The following is a 14519-nucleotide window of genomic DNA, read 5'->3' as shown; positions in this document are numbered from 1 at the left end:
GAGCGCATGGGCCGCGCCGCGCCGCGCCGCTCTGGGAGCCGGTCCCGGGGCCCCGCCGCCGCCGCCGCCGCTCGGGTGAGTATTGCGGCCGGGCGCGCATTCCTGAGGGGCGCGGGCCTGTGCGGCGCCCATTGTAGGCCGCGTAGGCCGGGCCAGGCGCGGGACCCGGAAGAGGGGCTTGGAGGGTGTGCGGGCTCCGAGGCTGTGCGGGCTTGGAGCGTGTGAGGAAGGTGTGTGGGTCCACTCTTGGGAGGTCGGGTGTGTCTAGGAAAGGATGCTAGCAGGTGATGCAGAAGGCAAGGTCTGTTGACTCTGGAGCCTGTGGATGGGGAAGAGGGGGATTTGGTTCAGAAGGGGCAGCCACTTGCTGTAAGTGAGCTGAAGGGGGTGAGGAATACTCAGGATTGTGAGAAGGAATGGGGGGTCCTCCTGGAAGAGACCAGGGTCTGCAGCTGATGTGTTTGATTGGATGGTGCCGGTTGCATTGCTGTGGTCTGTGGGCCTGGGGCATGTTCGGCCAGAGTGGGTGGGGTGCAGAGAGATCCTGGAGATAAGCAGGACAGTGGAGTGTCCCTTCCCCTCCCCCAGCAAAAAGTAGAAATGAGTGAGTGTGAAACCCAAGGAGGGCACTGTCTCTGAGGCAGAGGTGCCTGAGTCTGGGTCTCTGCTGTGGTTTGGCTTACTTGAGGGGCTTTACTCTTTCAGGTTGATGCCTCGCCCCCAAAACTCTCTCTTGGGTGTGTATCTTAGAATCTACCTCTGCCCTACATTTTGGAATTCAGTCGCTCATGAAACCAGAGCTGTATAGTCAGGACAGTGAAACTTATAGCTCAGCCTCGAGGACAGAAGAGAAAAATACATTAGTCCTTTGGGGATTTTTCTCAGCCCATCTCTAAGATAATTAATAAAGAGTTATTGTGCATCTCAGCCCCTCCTTCTTGCTTGTACTTAACGTTCTCTGCTGCTTCAGGAAGAATCTCAGATGTACTTGGACCAGGCCCTGTTTTGGAGAACTTACACAGTCTAAACCTGACCTCGCAAGATAGCAGTATCTGGGTTTCAGTTTTAGGAACTTCTATTGAGGGACAAGGATGGGAAAGCATGCAAAATACAATGTTTCTGTTTGATTTTTCAACAGGTATTGATGTTTCTTGGATTTCTAGTTTCAGAAAAGCTAAGTGGATTTTTTGGGTTACATTAGTCATTGAGGATTTAGGTGGTGGGGGAACAGATTACATGTAAAACAGTAGTCCCAACCCTTCAAGACTTTAATTAATGGACAATTGGGAATATGTTAGAATCATGCTCTATTATTTCCACACTTCACATAAATCAAAAATTCAAAAGTTCTATTTGAGTAAAATAAATAAATATACACACACCTATAGCATTGAGCTGGCTGCCATGGTACCCAGAGGGTGCACCTAGGCAGTGACTGAAGGTGGTTTTAAATGAGGTATCAGAGTTGTGGATTCCTTTTATGGAATCCCTTTACTGATGGTGGTTACAGGCTGTTGGCCAGATTCCGTGTTTGTGGGCGTTTGACTCTAACCTGATTAATATAACTGCTTTATCTGTGGTATGTATGTGTGTGCACACTGAATGCTTGCTGTACTTCTCCGTGGGAACCCAGATATTTTGGTAATTGGAGCACGTTTCAATAACAGCAGTAATTTGGAGAGATGTTTGTGTGCTTCCAGGGACACCAAAGGTCTTCTGTCATTTGACAGCCAAAAATAGATGTGAAGTTTAAGAAATGTTTCTTCTGGGCTATGAAAAAATAGTTTAAATGATTAGGGGACGTGTTCACACAAATGAAAAGTTAGTCTACCAAGACAGCACATTTTTATAAAAAAGGGCTAAATCTTGAATTTGCTGCTATTTCAGCACCTGTGAAGAGCTGACATTTGGCGTCTATGACAAGTGTTGTTTTCCTTAATGTTAATGAATTAGGTGTTTCTTGGTGCCCATTAGTTGCAAGACGTTGTGTTAGATGCTGTGGGCCCTGCAGAAAATGTTTAAATCAGGCTGCTACAAATCATTTACATGGAAGACATAAGCACTTTAAGAGATAAGTGACAGTGACTTGTCATTAGCCTCCTGTTAGAACGCAGTGACTTGGTTTTTTCTCAAGGCTAGTGAACTAGAGTATCTCCATCCGTAAGGCTCAGAGCACCAGGTGCGGGTCCTCTTTCCTGAGATGGTGTCCCCGACAGGAGGACACTAGACATCCATGAACTGGTGTGGAGACATCAAAGGTGCTCATTCCGTGTTGATGAGACTCAAAAAAAGGACTTTGCAGTTGAAGTGGTCCACGAGCAGCAGAGTGTCACAGCCCGTGGGCCTTGACGAAGGAGCAGGCTGTTCCTGCCGAGGCTGAGATTGCAGCCTACACTGTAGTTTTCATACAAAGTCATTAGCTGCAGAACAATAATTGTGACCCATCCTCCATCTCTAGATGCTTCTAGCTGTTGGCAGCTGCTGGCAGGTGAACTGAAGTGTGTGCAGTGTGAGAATGCAGGTACCGGGGCAGATTACATGCAGGCCAGGACCCAGAGTGTGGAGAGGTGGCTGGGGAGATCCACGCCTTGTGTTTGTACCAGGTTTTAAGATTTCACTCTGCTCCCTCTGGCTTGTTCAGTGCTTTAGGCATTTGGACCTGTCATGCTTCTCTCCAGTCTCCTTCTAGGCAGACCACTTACATCCAGCAGGCCAGGTGGGGAGGTGTAGCCTGAGCTCGTGGGCTCAGTGACAGGGAGGACCAAAGACCATGGCAGAGTCCCGGTCCAGGACAGTCCTCCCTCATACAAGACAGGCATCTGGCAGCAGAAACAAAACCCATAGTCCCCTGACCTCTAAGAGGGTGGGTAATTTGTTTTTCATTTTATGGAGTTGAATCATGTGAGCTGTATGCTTCCTTGGCTAATTGTGTTTGGATTTTGTTTGTTCTATACCTTCTCTGCTCCTCAGAGTACTCAATTGTCATTTGCTATCAGGACACTTTCCTTTTAAGCAAGGTTTTAAAGTCGAGAGCAGCTTTCTGATGAAGCGTTTTTAAGACTGTCCACGGGAATTCCCTGACGGTCCAGTGGTTAGGACTCCGTGCTTTCACTGCTGAGGGCCCGGGTTCAATCCCTGGTCAGGAAACTAAGATCCCGCAAAAAGAAAAAAGACTGTCCACATCATTGGCAGCGTGAGAAGGCCCCTGTGCCTGTGCATGTGAGTGATGTCCTTTGGTCACTCACTTGAAGATGCTGAAAACGACCCACGGTTAACTGCTCTAAGTTGAGACTTAGAGGAACAAGTTGCTGTGTGTTCGCATATGTTGTGAGGCACAGTAAGTGTGAAGTAATGGGGCAGCAGGAAGCACAGTGGCTGTGGGCCTGGAGAGTGTGGAGTGGAGAGCAGACCGCCTGCCTTCTGGTGAGTGATGTGCCATATCTGAGTATCACAGCGACCCTGTTCTACTCAGATACACATCCTCGTCTTTCATGTGAGGTTTATACAGCTGGGAGGACCAGAAGCACCTCTCTTTCCTCCAGTCCTTCTGCCTTCCTGGAGCCTGAGGAGAGGGACTAGCCATGCAGCTCTGTAGCTGGGATGGGCTGCTAGTCTCTCTTTGTTCTCACAGAATGACACCTGAGGGTAGTGGCGCTCTCTGTGTTCTGGACATTCATTTCTTAGTGCCAGAGGCATTCCTGTAGTTGGAAAAGTTTCCAGAAATTGTTCTAATATAGTACAAACCTTTTTTGTGATAAAAGATTGAAAATTTAAACTGAATTTCTGGCTTTGAGTTCGAGCGGGAGGGCATCATTGCGAGTCTTGTCTTGAGAAAACCTCTGTGGTCATGTTTCCATGGACCCACCTTTCCTAATCCTTGTCCTCTTAATGGTTTCAACAGGACAGATTGATTCACTTTGGAGCTGTAAGTACTGATGTATTAGGGTGCAGCGCTCATTGTTCATTGACGCACAGAGTCCCAAAATGAATATCCAAGAGCAGGGTTTCCCCTTGGACCTCGGAGCAAGTTTCACCGAAGATGCCCCCCGACCCCCAGTGCCTGGTGAGGAGGGTGAACTGGTGTCCACGGACCCCAGGCCCATCAGCCACAGCTTCTGCTCTGGGAAAGGTGCCGGGATTAAAGGTGAGACGTCAACAGCCACTCCGAGGCGCTCAGATCTGGACCTGGGGTACGAGCCTGAGGGCAGCGCTTCGCCCACCCCTCCGTACTTGAAGTGGGCCGAGTCGCTGCACTCCCTACTGGACGATCAAGACGGGATAAACCTGTTTAGAACTTTTCTGAAGCAGGAGGACTGTGCTGATCTCCTGGACTTCTGGTTTGCCTGCAGCGGCTTCAGGAAACTGGAGCCCTGTGACTCGAATGAGGAGAAGAGGCTGAAGCTGGCCAGAGCTATCTACCGCAAGTACATCCTCGATAACAATGGCATTGTGTCCAGGCAGACCAAGCCAGCCACCAAGAGCTTCATAAAGGACTGCATCATGAAGCAGCAGATTGATCCTGCCATGTTCGACCAGGCCCAGACGGAAATCCAGTCTACCATGGAGGAGAACACCTACCCCTCGTTCCTCAAGTCCGATATTTATTTGGAGTACACGAGGACAGGCTCGGAGAGCCCAAAGCTCTGCAGTGACCAGAGCTCCGGGTCGGGGACAGGGAAGGGAGTACCTGGATACCTACCCACTTTGAACGAAGATGAGGAATGGAAATGTGACCAAGACGTAGACGAAGACGATGGCAGAGACCCTGCTCCCCCCAGCAGGCTCACGCAGAAGCTGCTCCTGGAAACCGCCGCCCCGAGGGCCTCCTCAAGTAGACGGTACAGCGAAGGCAGAGAGTTCAGGTGAGTCCGACCCGAGGCCTCCGTTTCTGTGCTCACCTCCAAGACCTGGAGAACTAGCAGGGAAAGGTCTTGTCCTTCAGCCCCAAAGTGGGTGGACTCCTGGAGCTGGGGCAAATTGTGGTTTTACTCTTTACTCATGATGCCTTCACATTTGTCATTAGATGTTTTTAATGTTTGTATTTTGAGGGCACTTTTATCAAGAACAGCCTAAAATATATGGCTTTGTAAGTCATTAGGAACATTGGAATTCTTATAAGTGATATGACATTTAAACCTTACCCTTTATTTTTTTAAATAAATTTACTTATTTGTTTATTTATTTTTGGCTGCGTTGGGTCTTCGTTGCTGCGCGCGGGCTTTCTCTAGTTGCGGCGAGCGGGGGGCTACTCTTTGTTGCAGTACACTGGCTTCTCATTGCCGTGGGTTCTCTTGTTGCAGAGTACGGGCTCTAGGTGCGTGGGCTTCAGTAGTTGTGGCTCACTGGCTCAGTAGTTGTGGCACACGGGCTTAGTTGCTCTGTAGCATGTGGGATCTTCCCGGACCAGGGATTGAACCTGTGTCCCCTCCATTGGCAGGCATACGCTCAACCACTGTGCCACCAGGGGAGTCCCTAAACCTTACCCTTTAGCAGTAAAATTTGTGTCCTCTTGCACAGAAGGTGGTTTACCTGGCAGACATAATCCTTTTGGCTGAATAAAGAGAAGAGTGGACATTTCAGTGCATCAGTACGTAGAGAATTCTGGATCATTGCATTTTGTAACTGTCTTATGAGGTTCTTCCTAGAGGTCGGGGGTGGTGGTGGTGAGGAGGCTGATGTGCTTCAAGTTGTCCGAGCCCTTTGGGAACTTCCAAAGTGGTTGTGGCTCCAGGATTGGACCTTTCTCCCGCCAAGAAAATGAGTTGTGCTGTTGTGTATTCAGTTCCCAGCATTCTGAAGTTGTGATCACAGTTTTTGCACGTGGGCACATATGCGGCTTTGGAGGCGTGGAGTGGTGCTATCGGGAAGTTGTTACCACTTTGGAAACCTGTTTCTTCGTTCTCTTTTCTGTGGTTGCTGGAAGTTTATTTGGTCTCAAGTTGGAGCCTGTTGCCGATTTTAGTGGGCACTTCGGTTCTCACTCATTTCCCTGTAGCTGGTTCTGGATACTCCTGCCTGTGAAACTTTGAAAGCCTGGAATTCCTGTGGCCCTGCTGATTTAATCAAGAGTCTGCAAGCACATCCCCAGGTGCTGGGCCTCTCCCGTGGAGTTAGTAAAAGCGCAGATCACTTCTTCAGGCTTACTGTGGCAGAGAAATTGGTCACTTGCTGATAAAACACAGGCTTAAACATTTTTAAGGTTTAAATGTCCTTTAAGTGATGTGATTGAAGATACACTGTTTAGGTAATTTTTGTGGGCCTTTTGCTCACTGTCTTTAAACCTTATTGATTTAGCAATCTTTTTAGGGCAGAATATACTATAAAATTATCCTGATAGGTAAGGCTAGTAACTGACACAGCTTTTCAGCCCTAACCTGAAAGTTGTCATATTTGATTAGAACAGTTTAAAAATGGGATTGAATTTGAGGCCTGGGCTGCAGGGAAAAACAAATTGAGCTCAATTCTGATTTCTAATTTTAGAAATTCCTGCGTGCCACCCCTCCCCCAACCAGCCAGTCTGCACACTTTTCAGTTCTCAGTCGGGGGTCGGTCATAGCAGCAACTTTGCTTTTTTTCTCTTTGGTTTGCTCTATTTGTAATAAATAACCTTTACTATCAAATTAATAGAATATGTTGCTGTAAGGACTCGTACATGTTCGTTTTTAACTTGCCTCTCGTGGAGCTGCTGGTGGCCGTGGGAGTCTGGCGCTCACGAGTCCTGCCTGTGCTCAGACCCCGTCCTTCTGGGGGCTGCCTTTGCGGTTGTGCGGGTGGACAGTCCCCTGTGTCAGGGTCATTGTTCATCAGCACTAGCAGGATATGGAGTCCAGCACATTCTACTTGCTCTGCAAGGGTGTGCAGTTAGAATGCATTAGTGTGAAAGTCACAGAAAAGCCAGCCCACCCCGGCTTAAACACTGAAGGGGATTGGTTGGCTCAGGTAGGTGAAAAGTCCAGAGGCAGGCCCAGCTTCAGATGTGGTTTGATTCGGACTCCAGCCATTTTTCTTTCAAAGACTTATTTCTTTTTTCGGAGAAGTTTTAGGTTACCAGCAAAATTAAGAGGAAGGTACAGAGGTTTCCCATATACCCCTCTCCCCACACATGCACAGCCTCCCCCACTATCACCATCCCCCACCAGGGTGGTCATTTGTTACAGCTGATGAGCCTACACTAATCACCCACAGTCCATAGCTTACATTAGGGTTCCCTCTCGGTGACTTGTATCTATCACTCTAAACAGGGTAGTTTCCTTTGTGCTCGGCGTGTTTAACCTCTCCAGCCCCCAACCCCTGGCAACCACCGATCTTTTTACTGTCTCCACAGTTTTGCCTTTTCCAGAATGCCACGTAGCTGGAAGTATACAGTATGTAGCCTATTAATATTGGCTTCTTTCACTTAGTAATATGCTCTTAAGGTTTTTCAGTGTCTTTTCGTGGCTTGATAGCTCATTTCTTTTTAACACTGAATAATATTGCATTGTCTGGATAGACCACAGTTTACTTATCCATTCACCTGCTGAAGGACATCCTGATGGTTCCAGTTTTTGGCAGTTATGACTAAAGCTGCGGTAAACACCTGTGTGCAGGTTTTTGTGTGGACGTGAGTTTTCATTTCCTTTGGGTAAAATATCAAGGAGCACAATTGCTGGATTATATGCTAAGATTACGTTCGCTTTTGTAAGAAACTGTCCCGTTTCTGAATGCTTCTTTGCCTCTGCCTTCCTGCGGCCAGCTTCGCTCTCAGGTTGGCTCCCTTGTTTTGTAAACAGATGCTTCCCACTGAAGGAACGTTCTGCAGTTTGCCCTGAGTGGCTGGGGGTGCTGTGTGCCAGTGTGTCCTGCCCACTCCAGCATAATCACTGTGCAAGGGCTGAGGCTCTGCTCTTGGGCTTACACCAAATAGGGCCACCCGAGAAGAAAAGTGGGGTGCCCCACTCAGACAGCATCACCACTCTCCAGCAGGGGGAGTGGTCCTTCAGGGGAAGATTGGGGTTAACGGGGAAGGGAGGAGGAGAGTGGGTAGTGAATGAATAGGCAGCTAGTGAATGCTTGCTGCCAGGAGGAGCCGGGTGGGAACCTTAGCGCTCAGGGGATGTGTTTCCTGCAGCAGCAGGTGCTTCTCTCAGCATTGATTCTGCGTGGAGGAGTGTGTCAGCCGGGAGGCTGTTCCCACTGTGCTCACTGGTGTCGTCCAGGCTCCCTGTTCCCTGGCGGGAGGCCTGAGCAACAGTCCTCATTTGCTTCACATGTGTGCACACGGCTGTTTTTCAGATCTTTTCAGATTGCTGACTTGAGAGATGGTAAATGAGCCTTTTATGTGGGTCTTTGTCAAAACTGAGAAAACAGGGATGCCCCTGGCTTTTTTCTGCATTTATCCTAGTCACCTGCGGTGACTAGGATAAAGAGCCCAGGGCTGAGGGGTCACAGAATTCCTTGCTGCTCTTCTATTCTTTGTGTGGAAGACTTTCACAGTCTTTATTGCCCTTTTTCAGTGGAACTTTGAACATAACTTTGGTTGGTTCATACGCACCATTTAAATTTGGTGTGAATTGGCAGAGGGTCCTCTGATGATGTAGGTGTTTTGGCTGTTTATTTACTTAATGCTTTGGCCTGGGGGACCAGGGTCTGTAAGACATTAGCAGGCTCAGAAGCTTGGCCTGGCCTGGCCTCCAGGGGCTGTGCTGGGCCTGGTTGGTCAGGCCTGAGTCAAGCCATCTTCAGCCCTTCAACCACCTGCGCTTAGCGATTGCTGCTGGTTTTCTTTTGTCTCTCTCTCTCTTTTTTTTTTTTTTAAAAATTTCTTTCTTTCTTTTTGGCTGCATCAGGTCTTAGTTGCAGCACGCGGGAGTTTCGTTGCGGCTCGCGGGCTCTTTGTCGCGGCGCACGGGCTTCTCTCTAGTTGTGGCATGCAGGCTTAGTTGCCCCGCATAGCATGCAGGATCTTAGTTCCCCGACCAGGAATCGAACCCACGTCCCCTGCATTGGAAGGCGGATTCTTAACCACTGGACCACCAGGGAAACCCCTCTCTCTCTTTTTTTAATTGAAGTATAGTTGGCTTACAATGTTGTCTTAATTTCTGCTGTACAGCAAAGTGACTCAGTTATACATATATATGCATTCTTTTTTAAAATAAATTTATTTATTTATTTATTTATGGCTGCGTTGGGTCTTTGTTGCTGCGCACAGGCTTTCTCTAGTTGCAGCGAGCGAGGGCTACTCTGTTGCGGTGTGTGGGCTTCTCATTGCGGTGGCTTGTCTTTGTTGCGGAGCATGGGCTCTAGGTGCGTGGGTTCAGTAGTTGTGGCTCGCAGGCTCTATAGCACAGGCTCACTAGTTGTGGCACACGGGCTTAGTTGCTCCATGGCACGTGGGATCTTCCTGGACCAGGGCTTGAATCTGTGTCCCCTGCCTTGGCAGGCGGATTCTTAACTACTGTGCCACCAGGGGAGTCCCAAAATATGCATTCTTTTTTATATTCTTTTCTATTATGTTTTTTTAAAGGCAACCCAATTTTTATTTTTTAAAGATATATTTATTTATTTATTTTTGGCTGTGTTGGGTCTTCATTGCTGCGCACAGGCTTTCTCTAGTTGTGATGAGTGGGGGCTACTCTTTGTTGTGGTATGTGGGCTTCTCCTTGAGGTGGCTTCTCTTGTTGCGAACACAGGCTCTAGGCGCACGGGCTTAAATAGTTGTGGCTTGCGGGCTCCAGAGTGCAGGCTCAGTAGTTGTGGTGCACGGACTGAGTTGCTCTGTGGCATGTGGGATCTTCCCAGACCAGGGCTCGAACCCGTGTTCCCTGCGTTGGCAGGTGGATTCTTAACCACTGTGCCACCAGGGGAGTCCTATTTTTTATCATTTAAAATATTTATTTGTTTATTTATTTGGCTGCACTGGGTCTTAGTTGCAGCATGTGGGCTCTTGGTTGTGGCATGTTTAGTTGCAGCATGCAGGCTCTTAGTTGTGGCATGCATGTGGGATCTAGTTCCCTACCAGGGGTCGAACCTGGGCCCCCTGTATTGGGTGCGTGGCATCTTAACCACTGGACCACCAGGGAAGCCTCTCCATTATGGTTTATCTCAGGATATTGAATACAATTCCCTATGCTCTTCAGTAGGACCTTGTCTATATCGCTGCTGTTTTGTTTTTTTTTTTTAATATTTATCTAATTTATTTTTGGCTGCATCGGGTCTTAGTTGAGGCATGCAGGATCTTTTGTTGTGGTGTGTGGGCTATCATTGTGGGTCGTGGGCCTTCTCTCTAGTTGTGGCGTGTGGATTTTCTCTTCTCTAGCTGTGGCGCGCAGACTCCAGGGCGCATGAGCTCTGTAGTTTGCGGCACGCGGGCTCTCTCGTAGAGGAGCGTGAGCTCAGTAGTTGTAGCGCGTGGGCTTAGTTGCCCCGTGGTGTGTGGGATCTTAGCTCCCTGACCAGGGATCAAACCCATGTCCCCTGCATTAGAAGGCAATTCTTTTTTTAAAAAAGATTTATTTATTCATTATATATATATATTTTTTATTGCTGCATTGGGTCTTTGTTGCTGCACATGGGCTTTCTTTAGTTGTGGCGAGCGGGGGCTACTCTTCGTTGCAGTGTGTGGGCTTCACATCGCGGTGGCTTCTCTTGTTGCAGAGCATGGGCTCTAGGCGCACGGGCTTCAGTAGTTGTGGCTCGCAGGCTCTAGAGCGCAGGCGCCGGAGTTGTGGAGCATGGGCTTAGGTGCTCTGCGACATGTGGGATCTTCCCGGAGCAGGTCTCGAACCCATGTCCCCTGCATTGGCAGGCGGATTCTTAACCACTGCACCACCAGGGAAGTCCTGGAAGACAATTCTTTACCACTGGACCACCAGGGAAGTCCCTCACTGCTGGTTTTAATGTCTAACAGCAGCAAATGCTTTCCATTTCTCTTCACTACCTCCCTCACTGAGAAGTTCCCCGAGGACAGGGTCCAGCTGATATTTCCTTATGTCTTCCTGGTGGGCCAGCCAGTGGGGCACTCTTGGTCAGGGCTGGTCATCGCGGCCGTGGCTGGAGAGTGGAGCACAGATGGTGTTTGTAGCAGGAATAACTCAGCGACTTGTGGGTCCTTTGAAGGGTGGGTGACTAACCCTTCCTCTCCAGACTGAGGAACTACCTGACTTGTTTGTTGCCTTATCAGCTGTATTTCTGGTAAATGGCTTAAAGGAAATGTAAAAAGAGGAAGCACCCAAATCTGTATAGTTTCGTGTGGAAGGTGGAAGAGTGAGATTGATCTGGGGTTTCTGGTTGGCATTCCAGTGCAGCGGGTGGGGTTGGGGTGGTGACTCTGGCACTTGGCTGCCGGGGGGCTCCAGTCCAAAGGGTGGCGGTGGCCCTGGTGGTGGGGGTCTCAGGACACTGGTCCCGTTAATAGTGAGCCTGTTTGATTTGACCTTCAGCAAATACTCTTCACTGTTGAATTTTTAGGTCATTTGTGATGGAAGGTGACTCATTTGTAAAGTGTGGCTCTCCCTGTGGCCTTCCCCCTCTTTCTTCCTACTGCTGTGCTTTTAGTCACTCTTAAATGTGGGGCACGAAGCTAGGGAAGAGAGCATGGCCCTGCTGCCAGTCCCTTGTCACCTTCCAGGTATGTAACTTGTCCAACTGGATGAATTCCTTTAACTGAACAGATGATCCCAAGGTTGTTCAGTGGAGATGTTTTCAGACAGGCCCTAGTGTGCAGCTGTGGGGCTCTCAAGACAGTTGACAGGGAATTCCCTGGCGGTCCAATGGTTAGGACTCCACGCTCTCACTTCCTAGGGCCTGGATTCAATCCCTGGTCAGGGAACTAAGATCCCACAAGCCATGTGGCGCAACTGAAAAAACAAAAAGACAGGAGTTTACAAATCTTTCCATTCCCCTTGCTGGCTGAATGGGAGAACATTAATCTCAGTGGTTTAACTTAAGGACCCCTCACTTGGTGACTTTTCCACAGGCTGTGTCTTCTGGGTCAGCCTTCTCCTGGTTGTGTGATGGTGGGGAAGTTGCTTCACCTCTCTGAGCTTTTCTGTAAAAATGGGGACAATGAAGTAAGGGCCTGCCCAATGAGGTTGTCAGGGAGGTTCTGTGAGCTGACCCCTGGGGGTGCCTGCACACAGCAGGCTCAGTGCACACAGCAGGTGCTCAGGGAGTTTCACATCCTTGTGTGGTTCTTCATCATCATCTGAACTTAGTGGTCTGCTAGATGTTGGTGAAATTTGTATCTGGGTTACAAATGATTTCAAGGTAGCGAATGACACATTCCGATTTTAATAATCATATTTCCTGAGAGTGAGGCATGTTAATTCCCCACCCCAAACCTGCTCCTCTCGTGGCCATCTTTACCTCCAGAAGTGGCACCACCATCTACCAGGTCAACGTGGCCCACCTGATTCCCCATCCGAATGTAGGCTGAACCCTCTGCTTCTCGCTGTCTGCACTCCGGCCCCCCCACCCTCCTCCTGGACCCGCAGAGCCTTCTGGGTGAGCCTCTGCCTCAGTCTTTTCTCCCCACAGTGCCCAAAGGGACCTTTCTAGATGCAGGTCTGACTACGCTCTTCCTTCTTCCACGACGCGGGGACTTCCCACTGCCCCTGGACTGCACCCCAGGCTCCTGTGACACAGCGTGTCCACGGGAGACCCTGTCGTGGTACCAGCACACTGTGAGCATTTTACATGCCTATCAGTGGGGGGGAGGCTGGCTAATAAAAGTTTTTAAACTAGTTACAGGAGAGTCAAAAAATATTTTTTCTCTGTTTTAGTCATATAAAACTCTGTAGCCTTTTTCTTTTTTTTCCTTTTTATTTATTTGGCTGTGTAGGGTCTTCGTTTCTGTGCGAGGGCTTTCTCTAGTTGTGGCAAGCGGGGGCCACTCTTCATCGTGGTGCACGGGCCTCTCACTATCGCGGCCTCTCGTTGTGGAGCACAGGCTCCAGACGCGCAGGCTCAGTAGTTGTGGCTCACGGGCTTAGTTGCTCCACGGCATGTGGGATCTTGCCAGACCAGGGCTCGAACCTGTGTCCCCTGCATTAGCAGGCAGATTCTCAACCACTGCGCCACCAGGGAAGCCCAGCCTTTTTCTTTTAATATTTGTTTGTTTGTTTATTCATTTATTTATTTATTTTTGGCTGCGTCAGGTCTTAGTTGCGGCACGTGGGATCTTTCGTTGCAGCGCAGGGGGCACGCGGGCCTCTCTCTAGTTCTGGCGCATGGGCTCATTAGTTGCAGCACATGGGCTTAGTTGCCCCACGGTATGTGGGATCTTAGTTCCCCGACCAGGGATTGAACCCACGTCCCCTGTATTGGAAGGCGGATTCTTAACCACTGGACAACCAGGGAAGCCCCAAAACTCTGTAGTCTTTGATGACAGGTTTCGGCAAAGTCCGGGAAGTGCAGTTAGCTGTCAGCCTGAAGAATTTTGGAATAGAGAGGCCCCTTTGTCTGGGGCTCCACGTTGGTGGGTTTATGAAAGGGAAGTGCCTACAGAGACTGCGGTCTGCGAGGCCCACGCTGCCCGTGGTTCTGCCGCCTGGCCGCTGGGTTGGGGAGGCTGGGCTGGCGGCTGGTCGCGTGTGTCTTCTGTGCATCAGCTGCTGGGGGATCAGCCAGTTCGCAGGTTTGTGCACCGGTTAGCGTCACAGAGGCTGGAATTTGATTCATACTCACTGGCTCTGTTATTCTCTTCTAGAACCCTGACTTCATTTACACCAGTTTACCCAGCAGTCATTAGAAATAATGGAATTTGGCCAAGTAGTGGTTGTTCATTTAGGAAAGGAAGGCAGTCTAATAATTCTTTCTTCAGTCCAGCTTGAGGCCGAGTACGTGTGTGTGTGTGTAAGAAAATCGTTGCTTTATTTTTCCCCCATGTCGCATCAGTACAAATGCACGTTTTTGTGAGCCACTCAGTGTCCTCTCAGAGCTCATTAATTCCAAAAAGTGTTTGCTCTGAGGAAACAACTCAGTAAATCTCTTCAGTCCCTTCCTGGAACTCAGGCTGGCTGTCTGATTTTGTGAAAATAAACGCAGTCTTCAAAGAGGCCGTTCACAGGACCTTGTGCGTGCATGTGAAGGGCTTCAGGCTCACCCCTCCTCACCCCTCCCCTGGGTGGATTACAGCCTCAGCCCACAAGCCTTCTCGGAACTGGTGAAACTCTTTGTAGCAACTGGAATCAGCTCTTTAGTTTGGACCAAACTCCTCCAGTTTTGATGATGGATAGAGGTGAGCCCTGTGTTGTGTGGCTGGGTGGGCACCCTTCTCAGCCCCCAGCAGCAGGAGGCTCCCATTCCCTGGCCCTCTGCTCATCCAGCCTTGTGCCCTTAGAATCTTTAACGTGCTTTTATCTGCTGTTGACCCTCTCTGGATCACCGGCTCATTTTTAGTCTGTAGGGCCAGTGTCTTCTCTTGAACAAATATTTTAAAATAATCATAGGGTTTCCTTGGTGGTGCAGTGGGTGAGAGTCCGCCTGCCGATGCAGGGGACACGGGTTCGTGCCCCGGTCCGGGAAGATCCCACGTGCTGCAG

The 14519-nt window shown here is 49.3% G+C and overlaps 1 protein-coding gene across 3 annotated transcripts in view; it reads left to right on the top strand.

The window, feature by feature from the left end:
• Window positions 1-19: 19 nt before the first annotated feature.
• AXIN1 (axin 1) overlaps window positions 20-14519 on the top strand; it is a 60011-nt gene continuing 45511 nt past the window's right edge. For all 3 annotated transcript variants that reach the window (XM_024759387.1, XM_024759386.1, XM_024759388.1), the window contains exons 1-2: window positions 20-75; window positions 3902-4862. In XM_024759387.1, coding sequence (XP_024615155.1) covers window positions 3985-4862 — 878 coding nt within the window. In that variant the 5' untranslated portion in view covers window positions 20-75; window positions 3902-3984. The remainder of the gene's footprint in view (window positions 76-3901; window positions 4863-14519) is intronic.

This window comes from Neophocaena asiaeorientalis, unplaced genomic scaffold, assembly GCF_003031525.2.
Source record: "Neophocaena asiaeorientalis asiaeorientalis breed wild unplaced genomic scaffold, Neophocaena_asiaeorientalis_V1.1 scaffold254, whole genome shotgun sequence".
NCBI lineage: Eukaryota > Metazoa > Chordata > Mammalia > Artiodactyla > Phocoenidae > Neophocaena > Neophocaena asiaeorientalis.
Note: the sequence above shows the minus strand (reverse complement) of the source record. Positions and strands in the feature narration are given on the sequence as shown.